This window comes from Ipomoea triloba, chromosome 10 (genome assembly GCF_003576645.1).
Source record: "Ipomoea triloba cultivar NCNSP0323 chromosome 10, ASM357664v1".
NCBI classification, from domain to species: domain Eukaryota; kingdom Viridiplantae; phylum Streptophyta; class Magnoliopsida; order Solanales; family Convolvulaceae; genus Ipomoea; species Ipomoea triloba.
In genome coordinates, this window is record NC_044925.1 from 23,713,292 (window position 1) to 23,727,788 (window position 14,497).

Here is a 14,497-nt window from a genome sequence, read left to right on the forward strand (position 1 = left end):
TATATATATATATAAGTGCGGGTGCGGGGATACCTTCCCCCGCACCCGCCCCTATACCCGCGCGGGTTTACAAAATTCTCTCCATCCCTGCACCCATTACCCAAATTGTGCAGGTATTTTAAAACCCGTAGGGGTGGAGATGCGGGTATAATTGTCATCCCTACTACACACGCTATATAAGAACAAGAATTTCTTGTTAAACACAAAAGATTAAACTTCTTTTAGGATCCAACTTCTAGATAGCATATTCCAAAGTCCAAGAACAATAATTTTTTCTTTTTGGTGCATTAAAGTTTTGATTTCTAAAAAATTGTACTCATAAAAATTTAAATAAGTGCTTCTTGATAGTTTGATAAAAAATTAAAATTTATTCTCTTTTAAGCGAAATGTTAGAACCGTACCATTTAAGCTTTCCTTGTTAGATTAATAGGTACAACAATATAAAACATTCCTTGTTATTTTTAGTAGTTTAAACACATAATTTAAGTTTACTAGTTATTTATAAATAAATGAAGATTATTCATCTCGTTAATGTCATAATGGCACTTAACAAAGCATACTTAGGGTATCCACAATGATTCTCCCATTTCCTCTCCAAATTGTGGGTCCAACTCCTCCACATCACCTTATAATTCTCTCTTATATTTTCTCTGAGTTAATACCCAAAATGGTCCTCCGACTATTAGCTAATACTCAATTTAGTCTCAAAGTATTTTTCGTACCCAATTTAATCCTCTGTCTTTTGAAACGGTACCCAATGTCGCCCACCGTTAGAAATTGTAACGGTGGACGAAATTGTGTGTGATTTGTGTTCATTGACGGCAATTGTAACGGTGGACGAAATTGGGTGTGATTTCAAAAGACAGGATTAAATTAGGTACGAAAAATACTTTGGGACTAAATCGAGTATTAGCTAATAGTCGGAGGTCCATTTGGGTATTAACTCTATTTTCTCTCCGATCTTTCTCTATTTTTTGTTGGTCCTACTCATCAAACTCCTACATATCATCTACGGAGTATTATTTTATTTACTTTTTTTATAATTAATAATTTCAACTTTATAATTATAATTTTGATTTTAAAAAAATATATTTAAATAACGAAATAAAAAATTTGAAAACAAATTTTAAATACTGTACTATATATACCAAAAATTAATAAAATTAAAAATTTTAAAAATAAATTTTAATATAAAAATTTACGAAATAAAATAACTGTGTGTGTGTGTGTGTTATGAATTTGAGTCTTTCGTGTGTGGGTGTGGGTGTGTTTGTGTTTTGTTAAACATATGGTGTGGATTGTAGAATAAATGCATTCATTCAATGTTTCTCCGGGGAGAAAGTTCCCTCTAGAGAAACTATCTTCTCTCCCCTCCAATCACTATCTCTTCTTTTCTCTCCCTCTCTCCACTTCTTTCTCCTTGGGTTGGAGATGCCCCTAGACCTTAGGGGTGTATGTATTCAATAGAGATTTTTGTAAACTTCAATAAATTTTGAAAGTTTGAAGGTATTAAATTCAAATTTTTAAAAAGTTTGGTGGTATTCCATTCTTAAAATTAATTGTTGAATTAGTTTATCAGTGTAAAAAGACATAAAAGGATAAACTAAGATATTAAAATTTTGATTGTGTTATTTTTAAAAATTAATAAAAACAAAAAAAGTTAAATAAGCTATTATTTTATGTTCCAATGTTTTACCAAACAAAACTTATATCTTATTTGTAACTTTTTTGAAAACTATCTAAAATAAGTTATAAGCTCTACCAAACCGTGCTTAAGGCTCTTATTATAAGTTTTTTTTTTTTAATATTGTAAGTAGTTAAATATACCTCCAAACTCTATATTTTAAACATTCTCTGCAATATTTTCTCTCTACCTTTTACATATTATTTCTCTGTCTAAATTTTACAAACTTCTTTGGTAAATACTCAAATGCTTTAAATTTTACAAATAATATAGTTAATTTTTATTATGTATATTTTTAATGCTTATGGGTGACGATTTGATACTCATTGCATGCCTTTCTGCCAAATAGTAGTTATTTATGCCATATATCCAAACTCATTTTGCTTGATATTTGTTGTAACTTTGTCCAAAATGTTCCTTATATGCCTTATTTGTGTAACTAGTTTAAATTCTTCATCATAAGAAGAATGTAATGAGTTTTAGAGCATTTTTGAAAGAGTTGAAAGTTATTGCCACGTCAAAATTTGAACAAAATGACAAAATTAAGCTAAAAGTTGAACATGATTAAAATACCTTAGAGAACGGTTATTTCTAGGGGTTTTCTATTGTTACCTAAAAATGAAACTTGGCAATATTCTAGAACCAAGTAAAATGGGAAGTAGAATAATTATTCCACATCAACACATCATGGTATTTTGTTGGGAGGTTAAATGAATGTTATGCTTCATGGTACTTTAGAGGGTCTTAAATGCAGTTTTATATTCCTCTCCAGCCTTTATTCTAACCTGATGGTATCTAGACCTTAATTCAACTCAGTGAACAACTTTGTTCCTATCAATTCAGAGAATAAATTCTCTACTATAGGTATAGAGAATTTGTTCTTTACTATTATGGCATTCATGGCTCTATAATCAATACAAAAATCTCTAGCTTGAAACCAAGAAAACAGGTGAAACAAATGGTGAAGTACTAAGGACAATTACTCCAATTGATAGCATTTCTTCCACCATTTTCTCAATGGTATTCTTTTGATCATGAGAGTATTTATAGGTTCCCATATTAGCATGCTTGGAATTGGTGAATAAAGTAGATGTTATGCTTTCGAATATTGCTGGCTTATTTTTTTTTTGGCAGAATTATTTAAGCAGTTCTTGTATTTTAGTTTTGGTGTTTGTACTAATCAGTGTTACTACTCAATTGGAACAGAAGTTTCTATAATACTCAGCTGCAATAAGAAGCTTCTAGTACAAATCATGTGACAAGACAAGAATGCCATTAAAAGTTAGTTATGAAGAAGTTAAAAGTTCGTTAAAGACATCCAAGTGACTTAAAAAAAGTAATTAAACATATGCCGCGCATGGGTAACTCCACGAGTCACAGAAGTGAAACTTGTCACTGAATGTTCAGTATTTGGTAATATATCAAATAATTTATCTTACAAAGTGGATCATGGTATAATGATTGGCAAATAACACTGGATTTTTAACTTTTCAAGGAACTTCTGACAGATTTTGTATGAATACATAAAGAAATCACTGGAGAGTTATGACTGTGTAGAATTAGAATTCATGAAAGGCCAATGCAACACTCTTAAGCAAATTCCTGTGCAGGAGTTGACAACACAACTCATTATATTTAACCAAACATAAGAATATAGATACAGAGCAGGCCAACCAGGGTGCATTTCTCCGCTGCGCAGATGATAATGGAAGTTAACCGCAACAAGAAGTGGTAGTAGTAGCGGTGGCTCTTTGAGCAGATCTATCCATAAGAACCATGCCCGATGGATTTGGTGCAGGCTGCAGACGGGGCAGTTTCTTTGCTGCACGTGAGACATGGAAATATATAGAACAATTACAGATATGTAGTGATTCACAAATTTTAAAAAACCGAATATTTAAGTTCCAAAGTAGTTAGTCCACTACAATGGTGACCATTTTCACTTGACATCAGATCATCATTCAGCGTAGTAATAACATAAATTCTTGTCAAGTTGTCATAGTAATGGCATACACTATTATGAGATACACCAAGTGAAAGGTTTTGAAGAAACCCAAGTGGTTCTTAAATCAGCCTACTCCAAATTGACACACAAGCAAACAACAAGTACACCGGTAGTATATACTGTGACAGCTAAAAGAACAGTGAATAGTATGAGACTATATACGTGCTAAATGGAAGGTTTTGAAAACATTCAATTACTTCTTAGGTAGCCAAACCAAGATCTGTGGGCATTGGTTGTTTGGACTCCTCGTTATAAACCAGAAAGCTTTTGAATAAAGATTTACCTATTTCATAGAAAACGTCATTGACATTGGTTGCAGTTTTTGCAGACGTCTCCATAAAGAAAAGGCCATTTTCCTCTGCATATTTTTGTGCTTCCTGCAACAGAAGTCAGAACTACGTAAGAAACATTGATGTTCTGAAACACGAATGCGGAGGCTAAATACTTTTCCCAGTTTGCCCCAAGGCATCAACCAAAACAAATAAAAGCTATACTCCATGAGAGGTTCAGGTTGCACTCTGAAATCATGAAGTCTAAAGCATAGAATTACAGTACTTGCCTCAGGTTCAACCTTTCTTGCATCTAACAAGTCCGCTTTATTTCCAGCAAGTGCCATAACCATGTTCTGGTTACCTAATAAAAGCATAGATAGTAGTGGGTAAAACCTTTCAAGGAGAAAAAAGTGCCACAAGAAAAAAAAAATTCATTTAACTGTTTCTATTGTGAAGGATAACGTTTCTTCAACTATTAAACATTATTCAGATTACAATCCCAAAAATGAATAGAATAACTGATTTTTAACAAGGTAAAAGGATTTGTGCGACACCATTCAAGGCATTGAAGATGTGATTTTTAACAAACTAAAAGGACCCTTTTTTTTTGTCTTTGCTTGTAAAATGTAGAGAAAATTCCACTTTTGGTCCTATGACTATTGGGGTATTGTTAATTGCATGAGTTTCAAAATTATCAATTTAGTACCGTAACTATTCAATTTTTCTAAATTTCAGTCCCTCTGGCCAAATTACCGGTGAAAAGTAACCAGAAAATTTTAATGGGTAAAATAATGAGGGCTAAATTATTATACCCATACACCCCTTCTTCACCCCCACCTCCTCAAAACCCTCTAAGCTTATCTTATCCTCTTCTTTCACGACAACTCTGTTCACCCACTTCATCCACTCACCCTCCGCCGCCGTTCCAGCAGCCATCCGCCAACAGCGCTTCACGGTTCGCACTGCCTGTGTCAAGTTCGAGAGGAAGAAGCCTCACGTCAACATTGGCACAATCAGCCATGTCAACCACGGTAAGACTACCCTAACCGCTGCCCTCACCATGGCCTTGGCCACTGATGGTTACTCCGCGGCTCCGCCCCCAAGAAATACGACGAAATCGGCGTCACCCCGGAAGAGAGAGCTCGTGGAATTACCATTAACACTGCTACGGTGAAGTACGAGATATTCTTGTAACCCTTTACATAAGTTAATAGAGAGATGGTAGGGTACTAAAATAAATAAAATTCCTATAGATTATAATAAATAACACCCGCTAAATTTAACCACAATAATTTTGCAAAGCAACTTTAAAAATGAAACAAACCTCATCACTCAAGTATATTATCAGGAAAAAAAAAAAACAGAATAAACAGAACAAAATAAATAAATAACATGAGAGGTAGAAAACCTTGTGCCTGAAGTTCCTGGACCCATTTTTTAGCTCGTTCAAAGGATTCCTACAAAGAGAAAAAGTACCGATTGAAACTAAATTTAATTTCTAAATAATGTGCGAAGAATCAACTGTAGTAAATATACTTTAAAAAATTGCTCAAGCAGATCAAATTAATTTTTCCTTTCTAGACAACAGATAAGTTTCAAGCTGAAGTACTCCTGGAGCATAGAATGCACTGCAACACTTACTTGATTTGTTATGTCATACACAATTACGGCAGCTGCAGCTCCTCTATAGTACATTGGAGCTAAACTGTGGTACCTCTCTTGACCTGCTGTGTCCCATATTTCAAATTTCACAGTTGCATCATTCACTGCCACTGTTTGTGAGAAAAAAGCAGCTCCTATAGTAGATTCCTGCGACAACACCCCAACAGAGCAATTCACAAGTCAAAATTTAAGCTAAAAATCACAGGCTATCAAAATTGATAGCAAGTTAATTAGTTAACAACCGACCTGGAATTCAATAAATTGTCCTTTAACAAAACGCAATACCAGACTAGATTTTCCAGCTCCAACATCTCCTAGGAGCACCTACAACACAATTCAGTACCAGAAGTCAAATTGAAACACTACAAACAATATTCTTAAACTTGAAAGCAGCAGAATCTGATCACAAACAAATGATACTAAAGAAATAAAGATCAAATTAGCATTAAAACACAAATTTTGCAGTATAAAGAAATTTTTTTTAAAAAAATAGGGCAATTCAATTTCAAGTAAACTTTCAAGAGATATGATATGGTGAACAAAGTTTAACCATCGGCACATAGAACTTCTTGATAATACTGTAGAAATTTTTGTTATGCTTCTATATTGATCAGATATAAGCATAATCAAAGGCAACCAACCACCCCAATCCCCGCATAAAAGAAGCAACTTGGTTCGCTTTAAGGAGTTAGGTCACTTAGGTGAAAACGATGAGAAGTTCATACCAGCTTGGCGTTCATGTTCTTGTTTCCGGCGGTGGCCATGCCTCTGATCGATTCACTTCAGAAAAAAAAAATCAATAAAGTAAAACAATTTCAGTGTATGGCTCTGATCGATTCAGTTGAGATAGAATAAAAGTAAGAAACCTTTAGAATTTCAGGGAGTTGAGTAGACAAGAAGGAGAAGAAGAAGATGATGAAGGAGGTATAATTGTGAAGCGAAAGGAGAAAGGTATATTTCAACCCTGCCTCGCCCGCCGTTGACAGTTGTAATGCTTATTTTTCGGAGGAAGAAGGGTTACCTGACTGTACTTTTTCGGCTCAAAAATCAAAATAAATTTGACCCAAGTGTCGGACCGATATAATGCTTCCTAGTCTACTGGAAATTGATATTCATTCCGTCCCGTTTGAGGTGTCATAATTTGACTAGAGTTATTTATAATTTAACTTTTCATAATATTAAGTTATTATGATTATAATTAATATAAAAAATTTATATGTTTAAAAATTATATTAAAAGTATTATTAAATACAAAAGATAAAATTTAAAAATAAATAATAAATAAGACAGATGAAATGGATATAGAAAGTATATAAATTTTAAAAAGTTGTATTACATGGACTCTCAATTTATAATCACTCATTTTTAGTAAGTTATCTTTTTGTTCCGAGTTCCAAAAAAAATGTCAAACATCAAAAGTTTGAAATGAAAGTAAAAATAAGGAGTGGAACTTGAGAGTCCAAATAGTATTTTCCAATTTTTAAGGAGTTTAACTTTTATCACATATCATAATTTTATTGATAATTGTTAGATGAATCAGAACCTATCACTTTAGTATGGAGTAAAAAATAAAATAGAAGTATGTATAATAATATTACTTATAAACTGAAATGAATTAATGTTGTATGGATTATAAATAAAATTAAATCGTTTGATTTTATTTGCATAAATTAATTTTATGTCTGGCTTCATCTGGATTGAATTTTTTTTTTCTTTGCTTTTTTATAGCGATTTTTTCTCACTTTAAAATTTTTTATAATTAATATCTTCTTCTTTGATTTTAATCAATAGGAGAAAGGGTCACACTTTCTCTATATTAACTACTCTCGTGATTGCCAAGGAACTTGCGGTCCAGTGGCATCAAACCCTTCCCTTTATGGGAGGTGGTGGGTTTGAGTCTCAATGGAGGCAATACTGACTCTTGTGCTTCAATAGGTTGAGAAAGTAGTTATGGAGGCAATACTGACTCTTGTGCTTCAATAGGTTGAGAAAGTAGTTATGAACAGATATTGCATTGTAATAGAGTCAGTAGTTATCAAAAAAAACTACTGCCGACACATGATTCAGTGGATAAAATTAAAAAAACAAAAAAGTATACAATTTACCTACTGAATGTTTACAATTTTATTCACAATTTATATATTAACAGTATATAAATAGACATTGGTTCACCTTGCAATGTTTACAATTTTATTCACAATTTATATATTAACAGTATGTAAATAGACATTGATTCACCTTGCAAGGTGAATTGAATGACAGTATGTGACATTGATACACCTTGCAAGGTGAATTGGATCCATTGTATAACTATTGGATATTGCCAGAACGTTCCCATTCAATCTCCATCTAAATGGATCAAATTAATTGCATTGCTAATTTGCTATAATGGGATTTCATAATTTAAACGAATTTTTTTAACAAATGCTACAAAAAAATGTACCTTTTTGTTTTAAATTTTAAGTGTCATTTAAAATCCGGTGATTGGTCATCACAGAATACCAAACGGTCACCTTTCCGGCAAAGCCCCTGTTCGCCGACGTGATCCACCACCTTCCCGTAGCTATACCGGAGCGGCATTCTTCCGGCAATTCTGTGAAACTCCGTAATACAATCCCCTCTCCTCTTCCTATGCTCCCCTCTCCTGCTACTCAACCCCACCCCCCTCTCCTCTTCCACCCCGCCTTCGTTCCTAGGGTCACCCCAATCCCTCACCCCTCTCTTCGCCCCCACCAGAACTGGCCCCGCGTTGGTTAAATCCGAAACGACGACGTTCATCAGAATGTCTTCGCAGTTGTTCATTCTGTCCACTAGCCGGAGCATCTCGGGCGGAGTTTCGCAGGTGTACTTGTACAGGTACTCCGATTTGAAAAGCATTAATTTCGTGAGGATTATGGAGTACTTATCGTTGCGCATCGTGTAGATCCACTTCTTCTCCGACAGGTCGTAGTCGTGGGACCGGGCGAAGAATCCGACGAGGCGATCCGGATTGGATTTCCAGACGTTGAAGGCGAAGTTGATGGAATCGATATCGGGCTCCACATCGTCGTCGCAGACGAGGACGGCGCGTGTGGCGATCGATTCCTGCGGGTAGAATCGGAGGTTGAGGCTCGTAGATCGCTGCCGAATCACTGAGATTGAGGCGCCGCCAGTGGAGATAGATGTGAGGTTTTGCGAGAGCTCGGCTAGCGTTTGGCTTGAAGTGGAGGGGTTGCTCCAGAGAATAATAACGGCAGAGACGGAGGCGGTGGCGGCGGAGTATGTAGCGGCGATGGAATGGAGTAGTGGAATCCGATGCTCGGAGTAGCCGTTGATCAGAACAGTCAATTGGTCTGCCCGCAAAGCCCTAGAATCCGCCGGCATTCCACATGGATCCGCTCCGAAATGTGGCCCGATTCGCAGTGAAATCACGCAAACAGGCATAAACAACAATACAATCACAAATAACAAACAGATCACAGCTCCCTCCATTGATGCTAATTCTCTATGCATATTTAGGCTACTGGCCATCGAAGAGGCTAATATGCGCCGGTTTTCATCTAGTTTACTCCCTATATAGTACACAGTGGATGCTTCTTTGTGAGTTTACAATGTGTATGGATTTTTCCTTTTGTTATGTCAATTCACTCCATTCTAACGGTAAATTATGGAAGACTCCGGTGGCAATCAAACTAAAATTATGGATGTATATGACAAAATTAAAAAATAAAAAATATAAATAAAAATTAAACGTGGCAATGTCACAATAGTAGAGGATTAAAAGTGGAAGTTGAAATCAGGTATATATGGTAAAACTAAAAGAATATAACTAAAAGTGAAATTGTAAGAAAAAAAATCCCTAAAAAACCACTTCCTACATTAGCTAAAAACCACCTTCAAGAATTTAAGGGTTTTTACTGAATTCAAATAACAATATATAATGTCCAATAACGGTCTTGTCACATGAAGTAGTTCTTCCAAATGGGAGGTCATAAGTTCAAACTCCAATGGGGACAGTATTGAGTCATTGTGCTTCATAAATAAATTACATAGCCCAACTAAATTAGTTGGACTAACCACAAGATTCCAAGTTCAACTTCTAGTGAGAACTAGATCAGCATATTAAGCTTTTCACCCAAAAAAGTACAACTATATATGATATTCTTACAGTACATGTTCACTGGTGAATGAAACAAGCATAAGTGTTGATGGTTGGTTGCAGAAGTGCCAAAGGCTAAATACACTAATGTACATGGCTGCACAATTAACATGTACCTATTTTACGCTGTCAATGAATCCTTTTATAGGTTTATTTAGAGTCAAGAATACCTCCTGAGAAACAATTACGACTTCTGGATTTGGCGTAACCTGGAAATTGTCAGATCTGTGCCGCCAAAGCCATCCATTACGGCATTTGCGCCAGCGAACTCCGCTCTAGCTGTCACGCTTCAAGAGGGAAATAAGGAGCATCACAAAAGGACAAAGTCAAGAGAATAGTTTCATTCACATTAGATATGAGACTTTCATTTACAGTCAGTCATAGATCGTGAACATTAAAATGCTAACTACACCATCACAATAAAATTTTCTTGAAGTTTCATTACTAAAGCCAATCAGTCAACATTATGTTCCGGCTCAATACAAAAGCAAACGCAGAAATCTAACAATTTGTTTTCTTAGATGTCATAAGCAATTTGTCTATCGTTGCTCGTTAATAATTCTTTTTTGTTTTAAGCATGCATGGTGTTTAGCATATTTATTTTTTGAGTGACGAGGGAAACCTGCAACCACTATCTGAGAGTGTTCACTGGGTAAACCCCGCCTTGTGACCCTAGTCGACAAAGGACCACAAAGAGGTAAACCAACCTAAGTTACCATAGTTGACCGATAACCCTCTCCTGCTAGGAATCAAACTTGTAACATTGTAGTTACCAAGTCAACAGCCTGACCAACTTGGCTAAGATAGCCCCTTTGTTTAGCATACTTGAATTGATGGTATCTAGGCCAAGAAAGGTATTATTTGAAGCAGTACCTAGTCCTACTCCATATTACGAGTAGTCAATGACAGTTATTTCATAACTAAAATTTCTTGTTATTGTTACTATTGTTACTAATTTAATGCCATCTGGTCCAAATATTGATTTCAAGTTACCTGCTTCGAACAACAACACAAGGCATGCCAATTCGCTCAGCGGCAGTAACCCCAGGTTGACTTCCAGCAACAAGAATGCATTTGTCGACAGGTGTGTCAGCATACTCTGCCCCTGCCCGCAATGCAGTGACAATATTTTCAAAGCTGTAGAAGCAACGGGCATCAATAAATTTGGGCAACTACATAACGCAAGTAATCAACTCTACAGTCCATGAGAATCAACTTCATAACTGAGAATAATTAGCAAGCTCATTTATAGCATATGCATCGGTTTGAATTTACTTATTTGTACTTTCTCTTGAAGACATTCAGGACGCAATTTTACACCTGCTTGGTTTTGCAGTTCTAAAATGACACTAGAACTACAAACGACCATTAATTATATTCAGAGTGTATTAATAATGACCTCCCAGTGGTTATAGAGTAAAAAGGTGGACCAACCTTTCAGTTGAAGTTGTATCAATATCAACACTCAACTTCAGCATCGAAGCTACCTCCTTTGCAATTCTCTGCTCCTCGGAAGAAACTGGTTATGACGACATATAGTCATATATTAGCATTACTAACATGTCAGTGAATATACCATAAGACCAATTCACACACGGGAGGTTACCAGCTTTATTTGCTTCTTTAGCCAATAGCTCACCGAGATCAGAAGACACTCCTTTACCAAGTACAAGTTGGCCATAAAAACTTTGCTTTACCTCTTCATCCCCAATTATCTTCATCTTTGACATTCGATCACTTCCAAGCTTTTCGACAATGGACCTTAAAATCAAACAAGAGATCAACAGAGATAAGAGCACAATTAAAGCAGTCGAATTTCACTAATTGGTTTAGTGTTGAGACATCAATTCTATCTATGCTACAAAAAATAGATCCAATACTGAAGGTGTAAATTAACGGCTTAATATTTGCTTCCCTTGTTCAGCACATCAGAGAAACAAGGAAAGAATTGCATCTCTAGTTCAAATATTTTGCGAGAAAGGTTTATTCGCAAATAAAATAGAAGTACCTTGCGACCTTATCCCCTCTTTTACTATAGGCTGTCAGCATAACCACAGGTATACTTTCTTCAAGTGCCTCATCAATAAAACTGCAGCAGGAGACTACACGTAAGTACCCTGTAAGTCTTTCATTCGAGAGAGATAACACACCTAAGGACAATCCACAGATGCCGGATTGAACTCTAAGTATTACTTGTTCTAACAGAATATCAATTACAAAGTTATCAAATGACATCAAGCAGTAAGAGACTGCTTACGCTTCGAGCCCTGGCCTTAAAGGTAATGTTTTTGATATAACAAGATCATCCAATGCATTTTTCTGCCAGAGAATAACTCAAATTAGCTCTCTACTTGAAGAAAACAATTGAATAAAATTTCATTGTGTGGACTACCGACTATGAGAATAAATACGCAAAGGAAGAAAAACAAAGGAGAAAAATAAAATTTAACAGCGAAGAGCACATTGCAACTCCATAAAATCATAGCGATGAAATGAAGTAAGTTGTATTTCAGTATTGTGGAAAGCCAGCCACAAATGGCGTCCACAAGGCAGTTTAAGACTAAGCAAAAGAACCTTTACTTTTTGTTTTCTTGGATATACATGGGCCAAACCACACTAAAATATTGAATCTAATCAATTAGCTAATCTAACTCATGACCTTATAAACCCATATGTTCTCTCTTATTTTTTCAATGTGGACTCTGAACAGGACTCAAACTTGAAGACTTATAGAAAGTAACAGTGATACCATCAAACCATAAAGTACTTGGCCATATGAGTGGTAACACCCTTGGTGAATTATAATAAATGCCTTTACTAATACAAATCAATCAATAAAGATGAGCTTGGTGAGAACGCTGAAAATGAAGCAAAAAGATCTAGAATAGCACTATTCTCCACTTCAAGAACTGATAAATCAATTATGATAAGTTCATGTTAATATATTGTATTAATGCACATTTTAATCACTGCAATATAGCAAATTGCCTTTTCACGGAGAACTCTTTTCAAAAACCCTTCCTTCTCGTTTGTAGGTAGCGATGTTGGCCATCCAATCTGCACACAGTAAAATAGCACTTGAAAAGCCCATAAATGCCTGCCTGAAACTTTAAACAATGTCTTGATTTAATTAGATCCAAACATCATAGATTAAGTAGCTCACCCTGTTAAAATATAAGACCAACATCCTCTCCTCATCACCAAAGCTCTTCCTAAAAAGAAACTCTTATTATTTATGATGATTTGCTGATTTATAATTCTTATAAAACAAAATAAAAAACAATTGCAAAGGAAAGGTCCACTGTGTTCACAAACAACTATTTTTCATTAAATGATTATCAAGTCTGTTCAAGCTTCGTACTTTACAAGATCCTGATAAACTGGTTGAGTCCAACTCGCACAGTCCAATCCAAGCTTCTGAAATGCTGAAATTAGAAAGCAAACCAATATTATAGACTCATGGATTGATATACTTGTCGGTTGATCATGGCCATAAAGATAAGCTTCTTTCAACTTTTTTTCTTTTCTTTTATTATCTATATGCATAGGAAATGCTATTACATAGAACACCTACACTTATAACCGTTTAGTTGAATTTCATTAATTTTGGAAAAGATCCCCACCTACATTGAATGCTTGCCGATTTCCAAAGCGATAGATATCCATCAGGACCCTGAATGAAAAGAAACTCATAAGAGAATAAAAGGAAAACTAAACTAAAATATTAAAGCCCCATAAAATATTCCCTTGCTCTTCATCTAGACAATTTCAGCATCCAGTACAGAATGGTTATGTCAAGTTCACAAAAGATTTACTTTACCAAATACCAAGAACTCAAGAACAATCATATAAGCACTTCAAAAGATTTTCAAATTGGGACCTAAGCTACAAGACAATGCCACTGAAAGCATTATAACAAATATCACCCTAATTTAAACTCAGATTAACAATCCCATTTGCAGACAACTTCAATTAAGTTCAATTTTCTAATCGGAAGTTCTATAGCGGAATTGCATTTACTCTTCACGAAGATGGGTAACAGTAACTAAAAAAAACTGCCCCCAAAAAAAAAATTACCCTTCAACTTCAAGAAGAAGAGCAAGCTGCTGGCATGGGTTTTCTTGAGTGTTACTGGAGAACGAGGTGGAGCCGCTGAAGCACACCCTGCGGCTCCGAAGACCGGGAGTTCTTGGCGTTGTAAGAGGGAGATAAGACAGCGACAAAAAATTTTTCCTGTGAATTCTGTAGAGCTTAGAAGCAGTAGTAGTAGCGGGGAGAGTGTTCAGAATTGCAGAGGAAGCGGCTTCCATGGATTCTGCTGCCGGAGATTCTGCTGGGAAATGGATTTTTCTGCGTATAAACTCTGAACGCTACTATGCCAGGTGGTGGTGGTAACGTTAAAGTGACGGGTAGGAGGAGATGGGCTTGGACAGCATAAAAGATTCCAACTTTTCACAGAATAATAGATAGATAGCCCATTTCATTGTATGAATGTGAAAGCCCAAAATATTGGACCATTACACTCTCTAATCTCGATTGAATCCCATTCTCAGTTTGATGACTTTGATCTAAATTCTTCTTCAAGTTGGAATTTACTATCAGAATTTTACAATTTTCACCCTTACCATCGCTGAAATCACCCCGGCATGATAGGATTGTGAATAGATAAATCAAGGTGACTGAAAGACCTTTAGGTGGGAGACCAGTGCATAGTGCCCACAATAGACTTATCACAT

At 35.6% G+C, this 14,497-nt stretch overlaps 3 protein-coding genes across 4 annotated transcripts; all 3 read right to left on the reverse strand.

Annotated features, from left to right (window-relative positions):
• Positions 1–3,058: 3,058 nt before the first annotated feature.
• Positions 3,059–6,712, reverse strand: LOC116031357 (ras-related protein RABF2b-like). 2 transcript variants are annotated; one of them, XM_031273536.1, is made up of 8 exons: positions 6,645–6,712; positions 6,349–6,403; positions 5,870–5,947; positions 5,603–5,770; positions 5,370–5,418; positions 4,249–4,322; positions 3,973–4,066; positions 3,059–3,506 (listed from the first exon to the last, which is right to left on the reverse strand). In XM_031273536.1, exons 2-8 carry the CDS (start codon positions 6,385–6,387, stop codon positions 3,397–3,399), a joined length of 612 nt encoding a protein of 203 aa, XP_031129396.1. In that variant the 5' UTR covers positions 6,388–6,403; positions 6,645–6,712; the 3' UTR covers positions 3,059–3,396. The 2 variants fall into 2 exon arrangements, with proteins under 2 accessions (XP_031129396.1, XP_031129395.1); XM_031273535.1 differs by lacking the exon at positions 6,645–6,712 and adding an exon at positions 6,490–6,638.
• Positions 6,713–7,977: 1,265 nt separating this feature from the next.
• On the reverse strand, positions 7,978–9,259 carry LOC116032028 (glycosyltransferase family protein 64 C3). Its single transcript, XM_031274413.1, has one exon. It carries the CDS (start codon positions 9,131–9,133, stop codon positions 8,090–8,092), a length of 1,044 nt encoding a protein of 347 aa, XP_031130273.1. The 5' UTR covers positions 9,134–9,259; the 3' UTR covers positions 7,978–8,089.
• A 312-nt stretch (positions 9,260–9,571) lies between these two features.
• Positions 9,572–14,142, reverse strand: LOC116031505 (CBBY-like protein). Its single transcript, XM_031273731.1, has 11 exons — positions 13,839–14,142; positions 13,385–13,434; positions 13,123–13,186; positions 12,925–12,973; positions 12,750–12,818; positions 12,019–12,080; positions 11,770–11,850; positions 11,368–11,522; positions 11,196–11,280; positions 10,755–10,898; positions 9,572–10,048 (listed from the first exon to the last, which is right to left on the reverse strand). The coding sequence occupies exons 1-11, from the start codon at positions 14,069–14,071 to the stop codon at positions 9,946–9,948; spliced, it is 1,095 nt and encodes a 364-aa protein (XP_031129591.1). The 5' UTR covers positions 14,072–14,142; the 3' UTR covers positions 9,572–9,945.
• Between the last annotated feature and the right edge of the window lie 355 nt (positions 14,143–14,497).

Excerpts from the sequence above, each read along its gene's own strand:
- LOC116031357 (XM_031273536.1), bottom strand. The coding sequence starts at position 6,387 with ATGGCCACCGCCGGAAACAAGAACATGAACGCCAAGCTG. Across the intron at positions 5,419-5,602 it reads TGTATGACATAACAAATCAA|GAATCCTTTGAACGAGCTAA; the intron begins GTAAGTGTTGCA and ends TTCTCTTTGTAG. Across the intron at positions 3,507-3,972 it reads TGACGTTTTCTATGAAATAG|CAAAGAAACTGCCCCGTCTG; the intron begins GTAAATCTTTAT and ends TCTCACGTGCAG.
- LOC116031505 (XM_031273731.1), bottom strand. The coding sequence starts at position 14,071 with ATGGAAGCCGCTTCCTCTGCAATTCTGAACACTCTCCCCGCTACTACT. Across the intron at positions 13,435-13,838 it reads CTTCTTCTTGAAGTTGAAGG|GGTCCTGATGGATATCTATC; the intron begins GTAATTTTTTTT and ends CTTTTCATTCAG. Across the intron at positions 12,819-12,924 it reads TGGTCTTATATTTTAACAGG|ATTGGATGGCCAACATCGCT; the intron begins GTGAGCTACTTA and ends TACTGTGTGCAG.
- LOC116032028 (XM_031274413.1), bottom strand. The coding sequence starts at position 9,133 with ATGGCCAGTAGCCTAAATATGCATAGAGAATTAGCATCAATGGAGGGA.